General features: G+C 40.9%; 1 protein-coding gene across 8 annotated transcripts; it reads right to left on the bottom strand.

The window, feature by feature from the left end:
• Positions 1 to 85: 85 nt before the first annotated feature.
• Positions 86 to 12,203, bottom strand: LOC111253742 (stAR-related lipid transfer protein 7, mitochondrial). 8 transcript variants are annotated; one of them, XM_086975460.1, is made up of 8 exons: positions 9,621 to 11,537; positions 7,752 to 8,038; positions 6,256 to 6,290; positions 5,479 to 5,701; positions 4,963 to 5,183; positions 4,285 to 4,439; positions 2,721 to 2,903; positions 86 to 2,093 (listed from the first exon to the last, which is right to left on the bottom strand). In XM_086975460.1, exons 2-8 carry the CDS (start codon positions 7,937 to 7,939, stop codon positions 1,809 to 1,811), a joined length of 1,290 nt encoding a protein of 429 aa, XP_086831586.1. In that variant the 5' UTR covers positions 7,940 to 8,038; positions 9,621 to 11,537; the 3' UTR covers positions 86 to 1,808. The 8 variants fall into 8 exon arrangements, with proteins under 8 accessions (XP_086831586.1, XP_086831585.1, XP_022669363.1 ...); XM_086975459.1 differs by lacking the exon at positions 9,621 to 11,537 and adding an exon at positions 8,350 to 9,122; XM_022813628.2 differs by lacking the exons at positions 6,256 to 6,290; positions 7,752 to 8,038; positions 9,621 to 11,537 and adding an exon at positions 12,056 to 12,203 and having other exon boundaries at positions 5,479 to 5,733.
• Between the last annotated feature and the right edge of the window lie 424 nt (positions 12,204 to 12,627).

Genomic DNA, 12,627 nt, shown 5'->3' with positions numbered 1-12,627 from the left:
AAGTGTTAATAAGACACTTTGTACGAAGCGAAGTGTCAGTAACTCAATAACAATTTGTTTACTCTAAAACACACTGCACCATAACTAAAACATATAAATAGCATTTATTTTCTTTTTATCATTCCCTCTTTGTTTTCACTCTCTTGATGTTTCTGCGTCTTGTATTGTTTTGTTGCAATTTCGTTGTATGCTTTGCTCTAGTTATTATATACATTTACTTCGCCGATTTTTGCATGTTGTTTCGGTGTTCGAATCACGCTCACACGCCGTAATCCACGTTTTCTTTTCGCTGCTACCAACAACTCCAGCTGCATTGTCAACAAACCAAGTGTGGGCAGGCTGGCGATCTGTACGATTTCATCCTCCCATTTTTTAACTGGATGTCTTTAAGAGGACGAAAAGTTTCGGCCACTTTACACACGAATCAAACTGCACACCCGACTTCACTTTCTTTAGCTTTCAGAGCTTACCCTATCGTGACTTATCGTCATTAATAACATCAGAAAAGTATATTTTACATAAATAGCTTTGGAGAATCCAGGTGATGGGAGTGTGAATCTGTACATAGTCATTTATCATGTCATCCAACTTGGCCATACATAAAACGCAGTAGAGATTCAGCATCAATTCCCTGTGAAAACGCATATACTATGCACTCGTATAAATATATATATATATATATATCCACTTCGTTGCCTTACTATGGGTACCCTATTAGGTACCAGCAAAGTTAATGCAGTGCTTCGCCTATTTCTGTCCCTGCACATGATACCCTTGTGTACCATTTTTGTAGAATGCATTCGGCTAAGTACGCATCCGAGATACTAAATAACGCCTCAGAACATGTTTAAATTAGCTTCGGTTTTCATTATACGTTAATTGTATTCTAAAATGTTGCACAATATTCATCATTCTGCCCAGCCATTCAGATTGTATTTCTCCAAACACTTCGTAGTTAACACGTGAGGGCAGTCACTAGCTTGTTGTTGGAAATAGCTTGGCTTTTTTCGCATGCGATACTCAGACACACAAACACCAACTAAAAATTATCGATTCAATATTTTTTTACATGCCTATAACGGTTTTGCGTTCGTTTCGATTTTATGCCACACACTTAGTCTAGGACAACAAAGGCCTCCTCTCTATAAACGGGCCCTTTGATCCTTCTCCGATCATACCCATTGCCGGGCTTTGTATGGCCTTAGCGGTTGATTTCTCATAACTGTTACAGTAGGACAACGAGTGGATAGGCAATTTTTCTTGAATTTAGACTGACGCTATTGTTGGATTTGATTAGCCACGTGCAGTTGTTCTTCGTGCACATTATTCCTTAAATTTGCGTCACGTCTATTCTTAGTTCCAATCGTGTCATTTTCGTAATGCCATTTCTCTACATGTTCTATATGATAATGATTACAGAAGTGTAGCCGTCCTCAATCAAACACTGATGCTACTCGACCCGACGTTGCTAACCGGATTGAAGTTTTCTGACTGAAGTCTCCATTGTTTCGCTCGGCTTTGAAGACACCTTTTGAAACTGACGATACTCTAGGAGCTTTGGCAGTTTTGGATTTATGCATGGGTCATTTTTACTTTTAAATCTAATTCTCATTAATTAGCAAGAATCTGACAGAGATTAAGAGTCTGTCGCCTCGATATACCAGTATCGTTTAGCAGCTGTTGTTTCGTAATCTGTTTTTGCCTCCCCCATCAATGTTAGTTTCTGAGCAAGTTTTCATTATTTCCTTTTTTTTTTTTTATATACGTGTACGGCCCATTATTATTCAGTATAATTTTGAAACTTTAGGTTACAAGGCAGACCGATGCCAGGCGTAATGAGCTTGAGCCTGTTGATGGGTCGTTTGAAAATGAACAGAAGTATTATTGGATATGGCAGACGCTGAAGAGGATATGGTGCCTTTTGTTATCGAAAGCGTTGGCCTCAGTGCAGAGCCGTCATTAAACTGTTGAGTCGCTTTGTGCAACTTATCAACGTAATCATGGACACCCGAGGCGGCCATCCATGCGTAGACCGGCGAGGGGAACGATGACTGGGGATCGTCATAATACGTTAACAAATAATCAAATCCGTTCTGCAAGAAGACAAAAATTGATTGAACGATTAAATACATAGCAACTTTTAGTTGCCTAAACTTTTGACGCGCGAGACATAGTCTAACAAAGCTTCGAGTCATTTACTTATAGGTGTGCTTTCTGAAGTATGCAACAAAAAACTTTTTAGTTCTTCGTCTACGATTGTTTATAAAACGACTGACTAGTAGTCAGTTGTCACTACCTACACAACGTAGCTGTTGAGGCGATTTACAGTAAATAAAGTGGAAGCTTTTTGTAGCCCACAAGCTAATCACTGGTTTTTCTTAATTTTGCTACGTTCCCATAATTCGTTTCTGCTGTAAGTTACGGTCTAACCATTAGTCCTAAAACGACTAATCGGGAAAAAATTTGTTAAACATCAAACATTGTAATATCCAAATTGAAATGTTGTGATTAACTTTATCAATAGAATGTACGTAAAAACGTTATATACCTATGGAAGAAGCTAGAAAGGAGATGACACCAGTCGCTTTTTTATAGAGCAACTTTCTTTCGATTTTATATATTTCCTCTATATGTGTCCTTACAGTACAATTTTTAATTGACTGCTATTATAGCAGCGATCGATATTTTCATCGCGGCCCCGCTCCAGTCGCTAATATTACCTCATCAAATGAGTTGTGTGGCGAGATGACCATGTTGGACATGTACTCATTAACTCGAACGACACCTTTGCGAGGCGGGCATTGCGGATGCTGTGTAGCGTGACATACAACGACCATACAAGCTCGCTCGGTGTCGACAACGCTTCGGCGAACAAATACGTAATCGCGAGAACTCAGTGGAAACTGAAACCAGCGTAAAAAGCCCACATCAAGTAATAATAATAATGTTAGGGGTGGAGCATTGAACTTGAAATTATTTCTTCCATCATCCAACTTTCAAACAATATTGGAAGAGCTTAGAACGAACATGCTGAGAATTCATAGCTCGATTACCCCATATAGACTCCATATTCAATTAGGTATACCATTTTGAAGGTAGAATTTGTATTTGATTCAACTATTCTTTTAATAGTGTCACTGCACACCTTCGAATCAGACGTAAAGTAGCACACTCATACACATAATCGGTGATGGTTTGCGTATAAAGGAGACATATCTAAGCATCGTATAGAAGAAAGACCTAAGGTAAATTTCCATTTCAGACCTCGGATTAATACTGGTTAACAGCTTCTAGCAAAGTAATTGCAGTTCGTCTCCTCGCCGTCTAAAGAACCTTGCCTGTTGTCATAAATTATTGCGGGATACCTTTCCGTTAGCACAACCGTTGGCCATTACAATCCAGCGATTGCTTCCGAATGAATCTTTTGAGTGCTTTTCCACCCTCTACTTTCGGCTTGAACGTCACGCATGATTATTTCTATTCCTAAGTCACTTCGCTCCTTGGTTTTTGTTGTTGCTATAAACGTCTGCCACCACTTAACCATGCGCCTCCACCGAGGGGAAGGCCGATATTTTTTGACTATTGTCATATGCTTGTCTTATCTCCTGGGATCAGTTCGGCACAGTTCATCGGCCATGTTCTTAGGACATTGGCTGTATATAAACAGCGCCGAATACCAATGGCGAGCTATAGACTAACTCATGGTCATCAGCTATTCCAGGAAACGGGACGGGCGAGAGATGAGGGATCGAGAGAGGACGAAACGCTTAAGAAAGGGATAGCCCTAGCCATCGCTTTACTTATTGGACCAATAACCTCGTGGCAATGCTCCCAGTCGCTTTTACAGATAACAAAGATAAATGCGACTGAGTCAGATTAGATGATAACCTGGTTACGACCCGTTGTCGGACGATAATTAAATTGTAGTAAAGAAAAGAGGTTGGAATCGCATGACTATCGATTCGATTATGAAGCACATACAGTAAATGCGGTATTATATGGGCAAGCATGTCCGAAAAAAAGGTATCCACGTGGCACACGTTCTAAGAAACAATGATACATTCACTACCAAACTTCGTGACCTTTAAAGCACTTAAATACTTTTCGTCCCTATTACTCGAATTTTAGGACACTGAAATCTTAACTGAGGTCCTGTGAAAGGAAAACATAATTGTAATGCTTGGTCGAAACTACTTCAAAAATTCTGCTTCGAGCAATCTGTCACTGGTACTGGATTACGTAACTAAGGTATGACCTTCGAGCGATCGGACTTTCCGAACTTACCGGATAATACATGTGCCAATAGACAACGTCGTTTTGTGAATCACTCTCGACAACGTCGAGTTGAACAACGAGTTTATCCCACTTTTTTCGATAATCTGTATCACATTGGACGGCAAAGAATGCTCGAGCCGGGACGTCTGTGAATGTTCCGTACACTGCAACATAGATCGAAACAATAGAAAGCAAGTATTAATGAATTTTAAAGGCAGCCATGAATATTCGTGAAACTGAACACACACTCTTAAGATTAGCAATGACCAAACAAAGCTGTCTTACATTGAGAATTCACAACCGTAACAAATATCTCTCTGCCTAACACCAAAATATGTATACCTCGCCTGACCTCTTACGAAACCCATACAATACTTGTTGAATCGCTGCATCGTAATATCCCAGTTGCTATTGCGTATAAATTCATTTATTCAAGGTATTATAGATTAGTGCTTCTAAATTCCATTCGAAGCTTCGGCATTAGTCTAAGGTCTACTAAGGACGTTGCATTACGCGATACGACATCAGCTTTCCGATGGCAAAGTGCATGCTACTATGACGGTGGATTCCACTAAATCGCCTAAAGCGAAAGGTCTCGTCAGTTTTCACTAAATGATACTGACCATCGTTTTTGAATAATTATCGTAAACACAATACCCTCGTATATTCGGACCATATACTACGAACCTTTGTATGTGTAGTTGGCTTTGCCGGTTTCACTTTTGCGCCAGATGTGCAATCGGTCTGATTCGACAACCGGTTCGAAGCCCTCAGACCGCAAATGTGTTCGAAACTTTTCCATATTTAGCTTGAGAGCGTGTCCGGTTCTGCGGTCACATTTGGCAGAATGTGTGCAACATGGCGTTGACGGTGGCCGCTTCTTAAGTATTTCGAATTCATCGATACAGCTGATGCAAAGAACAAAATAATTGAACGCAATATGGAACAAATTGAAAGTCCAGTTATCTGATATATTTTTAAATACATGAGGCGTAGGAATCACTGTAAATAGGCTCATTTTCAAGAAAACGCTTTTCTGAAAAAGCAGACTGAATGACGCCTCTAAGTTATAATGTTCTTTTGTTGTCTTTGTGAAAAAATAGAAATTGCGCACTAATAAATACTATCTATATAGTACTTATGAGATTATTACGAATGCAACTACCCTAATGAGAAGTAGTTCTTCTCGAATTCGCAACGCACCTCGCGATTTCATCATCGGAGATACCTTCATCCTGAAAGCTAAATCCTGCTGCTCCTAACAGAAACATCGGGGTACGCTTTCGAATTGCCGTCCTTAATAAATTATGAACAAAAGCCCGGAAGAACTGTTGACCAAAAGCGGACCTGTAAACCGCGTGAAGCTGCAGTGCCTTTCTCACTCGATTATGAACGTAGATATTGGCTTGGCGAGTAAACAGCCCACCTAACACAGAGAGCGTCGATAACATTCGGTTACTGCACAACGGAAGCATAATGTAGCCAATACAGGAACGATACGTGAAAGAAAAAGAAAAACATACGTTAATTGATTTTCTTAAAAATTATTACTGCTTTTTAATTGTATCTCTTCTAAACACTAATTCTCGTATGCTAAACCTATTCTCTTTACACGAATCCTTGTCTGCTTTCAGTTTTATGAACGAAAGATGATGCAAAAACGCGCCTGTATAAAGTAGCTATACTATTTCAGTGCTTTGAACCACAGTTCCGAAGAAACACTAGCCCACTTTTTACTTGAAAAATTAGCATTAAATATCCATGTCGTTTCAGCACGGCATTTTCTAACATTATAATATTTTAATAAATCTAACAGCTTGCTTCAACGGCTTGTCGGCATTTTATAATTGCTTTAAAGGTGTAGTTATATTTTAAAACAGCCGACGGCACCGTTGGGTGTTATGAACCCAAGACATGAATCAGGCATGGGCAAATCTCAAGATTAATTTCACTCATTCCGTGATCGTACTTAAATACAACCTTCTGTTGTGTTGAAGCCTTTGAATAGCTTATTCCTGAAATAAATACATAAAAAATTAACGAACCAAGCCTAAATCGAAAAAGATTGGTACTACACCGTATATATATATATATATATATATATGACTACACGACTCGGCATTCATAAATCTGTCTTAAGAGCTGTGCTGAACCTTTGTTGAACAAAGTAGTGCGGTTCAACCAAGCTATAGTGTCAAATATGGTGTGGCTATACTTAGTTCTACTACTACTTCTATACTTAGTTAGTTCTAGATAAATCGTGCAATATGAATATTTCTAGAGTAAAAACTGCGCCTGGGCAAGGCACGCTAAGTAATCGCTAATTGCTTTGGACAACACTTCCTAATGCACAACAAATGGCCATAAAGCCTTCATTAATTATTGGTAAAAACACACCAGACATGTGCCAGCGCCTTAACTATCGAACGACCCGTCTAGTAAATAGAGGGCACATCATTTGCTTAACTCGAAAATAACTTTGACAGCCTTTGCTTCTCTGACTGATATTTGCTGTATGGTACTTTAACATTAGGCTGCACATCTCGAATAAAAAGCAATTGCAAATATCAACATGGGCCCTTGCGCGATTGAGAGTTACCCGGCCGAAACTGCCGGTCAACGTCGCAGTCCTACAATGTTGCGCTAGTGCTCATCGTAGTAAGGTGCATTTTAGTTATTGTTTTTAATTTGCGTGTATCTCCCGGAAAGTTTATAGCAATACCTATATATGGTTGCTGTTATGTCACTGGTGCTGCTCCAATGAGCGCTCAGAGGTTGCTTTAAATAAGATTTCTGGTAAAGCAACATCAGTTATTGATGAAAATGGAACGATGGATACAAAATTTCGAACAATGGAGCTCCAAAATGATTATGACGAGCGTACAGTATCACTAGCATAACAATCAGTAAAATAAGTGACTATCTGGGCTTATAAGTTAAAGTAATTGGTTTTTGTAGCCAATAATTAATTTTAATTCATGACTGGAATGCTATACCGCTCCGTCAACTTTAGTTGTAGGATATTATTAATAAGAATAATGAAGTGACCATTTTCAAAATGTACGTAATACAATTCAACGTAATTCTTGAGGAGCTACTTTTGGTTCCAGCAAGGCCAACAATGCATATATATATATATATATATATATATATATATATATATATATATATATTTAGAGCTGCCAGCTGCATTTACTTATACGCACTACCACGTACCCGCCTATTGTAATTGCATGCAATCCTGTCTTTGTAACGGCACAGCTGATCAACGGATCCGAAGGCGCGCATTTCTACATAACACAGATTGTTTTTTGGTTGGTTCACCTTGAGTTGAGAGTCTCGGCTGACCTCTAGTTCAAACCAGAATATGAAAACCTGCTTAATTTTGCATCGACCTACTTATCGGAGATATTTCCTTACAGTCGTTTAACAGCCCGCTACCCGTAATGCTATCTTATTTGTACTGTCGTCCGTACCTAAAACTTTTTCCCGCTGTGTTGTTGACGGCGGTGGCGTGTGTTTGCGGCGCCGATGAGTATAATTTCCGAACCGACCTCGTGGTCACCGAGTTGATGCGCGAAGCACCGTCGAAACCCCCTGCCGTCAAGCAACCTGATACTTTTCGAGTGAACAGACCAGCCGGAGATATGACTCCCGACTGCATTTTTCCCACACAGCTTGTACAGAAAAAGCAATAGCAGGCTCAGCAATCCACCACTACCGGCACTACGGATCTCGCGGAACGTTGTAGCACACTTCCGTACTAGACATTTACACAGGCATACACAGTTTCATGAAAAGAGATTATCCTGGCTTATTTTGTTTTCGTGGCGCTAACAACGTAGATCGTACTGCTCGTCGATCCTATGGCGTACTTAACTAATGTAAGAAACGAAGGGGTTCACGGCAGAGGGAACATGGACAGACATCCACTAACAATAGTAGAAACTGAATTAATTGACAAACAACCAAATTCTAAGCGACTACAGGCAAAACACTTGAAATATTCATGGAACTAATTATTCCACACGCGCATTCGACTCCGAGATTGGAGAGTTTGCGGAAAGGTAATACCTTTCGGGCACTAGCTTCTTTCATGTAGCCTCGTTTCTCGCTGTGATACCAGTGCGATACTGGTACGATTGATAAACGCTGACGCCAAACGACCCGCTAGCGAACACCTCTCAGTAAAACCGCCGTTGACGGATGAAGTAAGGCTGGACGATGAAGCTGACCCACAGTTACCAAAAACAATACCACATTTTCCGCGTTTGGTTAGTTGTTTTGGCTGTTCAGCGTAAGAGGTAAACAGTACGAACTTTGACCAGGGAAGGTTTACTGGCGTCTGTGACGGTTGGCTTAGCTCTGCAGTTGCCTGCTCATCGGTATCATTATTAATTTTCGAACTATTATACAATGCAATGCGTGCTCTGTCTTTAGAGAAGGAGCGATACGTCCAACTCGACCACTAACAATCCCACATGCGATCGACGGTGTCGCGCTGAGTAGAATTATGACCATCACTCGAAACTACTGAAGGGCGAACAGACGGTTCTATATCACGCAGATGTCCGCTAGTTTAGCGGAGCTATCGAATTGCCTCGATAGAACGTGAACAGATCGTGGCGAGGCGCCCGACCCAGCGGTCTGACTGGAGCTCAACCACACCGATGCAGAGGCGAGTTTTGACAGTAGGGCGCCACTCTGCGCGATCCTTGATGCCGGGTGCGCGAAACAGCCGATGCCACCTGTGCGTGTGTCTATCTTTGTATTTACGAAAAAAAAACACTGTACCATTTAATCTTGTCAAATCGAATATATGATTTTTGCTTCGAATGTGATTTGTTTTTGGTCTGTAAAGGAAGGAAAAAAGTAAGGTAAGAGCTGAAAAGCTTTAGTCAAATGCACTAATGATGCACGTGAAAAGAGTTACCTAATCAGAAGTGTTGGTCTAACCAGATATTCCCGTATGACTACTCAACATTGTTATCTTTGTTGATCTTAATTCATGTAAACATGCTATCTCTAAATATCTACATTCATCTACTGGGTGAATCGACTACCGAATAATTCATTTTACTCACGTTAGTTGATGTGTAACAATGTATGTATCAAAAATAGACTCCTCCCACTTCATTTTCTAGACCTTAATACCTTAAAATCGTACTTCCCTGCATTTGCTTATAATTGATGACATTCATTAAGTCAACACCGTAATCGGCAACAGTGACCACCCGCACGCCCTCAATTCCCACATACGTCGTGGCCCCATTCTCCAAAAACCTTCTCAGAAGTCCTCCTGCTCCCCTGCTTCGTTCCCCTGTGCAATCGAAACAACCACCTACCTCTTGCGGCGTTCGCATATCTTCTATAATTTACCCTGTGCTTTTGACTGCGCGCGCGTTCAACCACTTACATTAGACAATCGGCAGATAAAACAGAGTATAAGGGAATCGTATCCAGTTTATTTATGCTGCGGCAGTATATTGGACAGTGGGTTAAGTGATCTGCCTAGACCCAATTTGATTGGCTTTTCCATTTTGCCACCTATCGACACTAGTTTGGTTGTATTGGCATCAGTTGTTTTTGTAGCCCCCGGCCGAGGACGGAAAGGTCCAACTGCAGCGGTTCTTTTTGTCTGTGATCGAGTCTCTTTCCTGGCGGCAGCGCCCGCTAAATTGGCGGAATACAAAGAAAAACAGCTGAAGAGGTCAGAGGGCCCCTATGTGTTTTTACCGGATTGAGGGAGATGATTGCTTTGGTGACTCTCCATTGACTGCTAACTGGCTGACTGCTGTTGTGAGTGAGACAGTGCAGGGTAAATCAGGTGAGTGGGTTTTTGTCCATTGGCATAGCCATAGATATTGTTGTTCGTGACGGCCGCTCGCTTATGTTGCCTGACGATTATGGCCGACTCGCGCTCCCAGTGCACGTCGAAGATGTACACACATTTGCTAGTTCGTCCATTAACTAACTGAACGTCTTCCTGACCGCGACAAGTGATGCCATCCGGCCGGCAAACGGGCAAAACCCTGACGCCGGCTTTAGAGTCCTGTTTTTTTTTACTCGTGAGACGATTTCAATAGCAGGGACAAATATGACCAGTGATACCAGCAGTGTTCCTATAAAGCGCAGATGGCGTCTCACCAATAAGTCACCTCCAGCAACAATCAAGCAAGAACCAACTGCCAATAGATTAAATGACGAGCCGACCGATCTGCCGTAAATCGTTGTCAATAAATCGAGCAAGTAGCGGCAGGCCAGTTAAGAGAATAGCTACGAATCAAACTGCCAACCAAGTAACATCAACAGCAAGTACTGCGAGTTGTTATCAGCACGGAAAGTCAGTGTGTGTCAGTGCTACTGGCGCGTGAGTGTCTATATGTCTGTGTGTTGTACCAGTACTATATTTGCACCACAGCAATTGCTAACTAACCGGGAGGTAAAGAGACAGGCAGTAAATGATTGCCGGGCTATAGCCGTGCTGGTCGTTTACCGCTTTCAAGTTGGACGACCGCAAGCTGAATCCTCACTAAAAAATATCGTTCGAGGCTAATTGCAGTAGCCACAGTAGCAGCAGCGGCAGCATTTGACCATAGTGAGATTGATGAGTTGATACCGGGCGACCAGCACCAGTACACAATACGAATTGTCAGACGAAGAGGAGCGTGCAGGTGGTTCAGGGATTGTACCTACTCAGTATATTAGCAGAGGTATTTTACGATACAGGATTCTGTGAGCGTATACATGCACAGGATTCGTAATAGCATACGGTAGGTAAAATCGGTGAAGGAAGAACTCTCGATAGAGCTTCTGCTAAGAGTACATGATTCTGATTGTTGGGAAGTACAACGTTGCTGATTTGAGATAAATACCTGCTCTGTTCTGGTCCATATCTTCCTGTTGAACGCTTCTGAATAAAAGTCAAAATTTACCGCAGCTGCCATAAAACGTGAGAATGCGCGAGAAGGCAGTCCGTAATCTGAGATTATTTCGCCTAAGACTTAACGGTAAATCGTTGATGTGTAATATATATCTTTATTAATGCGCCACAAAGCGAGAAAGATACGTGACTCGGGAATATTTTACTTGAGTGGATGGAAACTGGGGAAAACTTACCACCTATGCCAATCCATCTAAACCTGTCATAACGTGATATATCGGTATGTACCGCGCACATGTGTTATACTTTTATATACGAGGTACTTCCGTACCAAAGGACCAAACAGAGATTTTCGATTGTTTGTTATTTTCTAGATTTCCTTGATACACTCGGAAATCTGACGAAATATATGGAGCATTTCGTGAGGTAAATATCCTAAAAGTTGTTAATATAAACGTATGGAGAAGGCATTTTGATTAAAAGTATTTACGTCTTCCTTTTTCGATTTCCAAATATGTACACTTAACATTGATGCCGATGATAATCTGACGGTATGTCTCGCATTAAATGCAACGATAACATTCCAAAAATTGGCTATAATATAGTGGACTGATGTAAGTTTAACGTTTTCCGTGCAAAAATGTTACTCTCGTTAAACTCAGCTCTAAATTAAATTTCAGTTTACTAATAAGTGCAGCACAAAAAATAACTAATTATATTATACTGTTATTCTCCATATAACAAAAAAAAGTCAGTGAACTTGATTTTGGCCAAGGTAGGCTTACTCTGTGCATAAAGCGATACACACACACACAATATATATATTAATGTTGAAATGGATAAAGCGGCTTTCACCAGGTTCAGTTAGCCAAACTGGGATGCCGCTGTTGCAAATACCTCTGATAATGATTCCTTCGGCGCTGATGGCTATATTGATATCCATACAGAACGAAATCAAGCAACTCGCCGGCAGTGGCCAAGATCGTCGTTATTTTGTTGGCTCACTCGTTTAGCTTTTTTTGCAGGAAAGACGCAGTAGTAGAGAGTATTGACTTTCTACTGATACCTATGGCTATATATGTAATTTTGCTATGGTTGGAATAGCCAATCATAACGGTCGTTACAAAAAAAATTGCAAGCGGAGGCCAATGCCGATATTGTTTCGTGTTGTCTCACGGGAAGTAGGGACACCCTTGCATGCCTGAACTCACGCATACGCACATCACGTTCGGTGATGTCATGGTCACTGTAGCCTAAAGTGTGTCTATGTACTGTTATGACTCTTTGTTTCTTCGAGGGTCACTGACTAAAATTTTAATATTTTGCGTGACGGTGATTGGCCTTGGTCTGCTTGTCTTTTTCGTTATATTTCGATGTTGTGTAATATTTGCTTAATGATACCGTTTGTGTAAAGGGTACCGACATCGATTATAGTTGAATTGATGCTAGATGTTCCCGGCGTACCTTAG

This window comes from Varroa destructor, unplaced genomic scaffold (assembly GCF_002443255.2).
Source record: "Varroa destructor unplaced genomic scaffold, Vdes_3.0 BEIS01000007.1, whole genome shotgun sequence".
NCBI lineage: Eukaryota > Metazoa > Arthropoda > Arachnida > Mesostigmata > Varroidae > Varroa > Varroa destructor.
Note: the sequence above shows the minus strand (reverse complement) of the source record. Positions and strands in the feature narration are given on the sequence as shown.

Excerpts from the sequence above, each read along its gene's own strand:
- LOC111253742 (XM_086975460.1), bottom strand. The coding sequence starts at position 7,939 with ATGCAGTCGGGAGTCATATCTCCGGCTGGTCTGTTCACTCGAAAAGTA. Across the intron at positions 6,291-7,751 it reads ACAGCGGGAAAAAGTTTTAG|GAATAAGCTATTCAAAGGCT; the intron begins GTACGGACGACA and ends TATTTATTTCAG. Across the intron at positions 2,904-4,284 it reads ATTGGCACATGTATTATCCG|TTTCCACTGAGTTCTCGCGA; the intron begins GTAAGTTCGGAA and ends CGCTGGTTTCAG.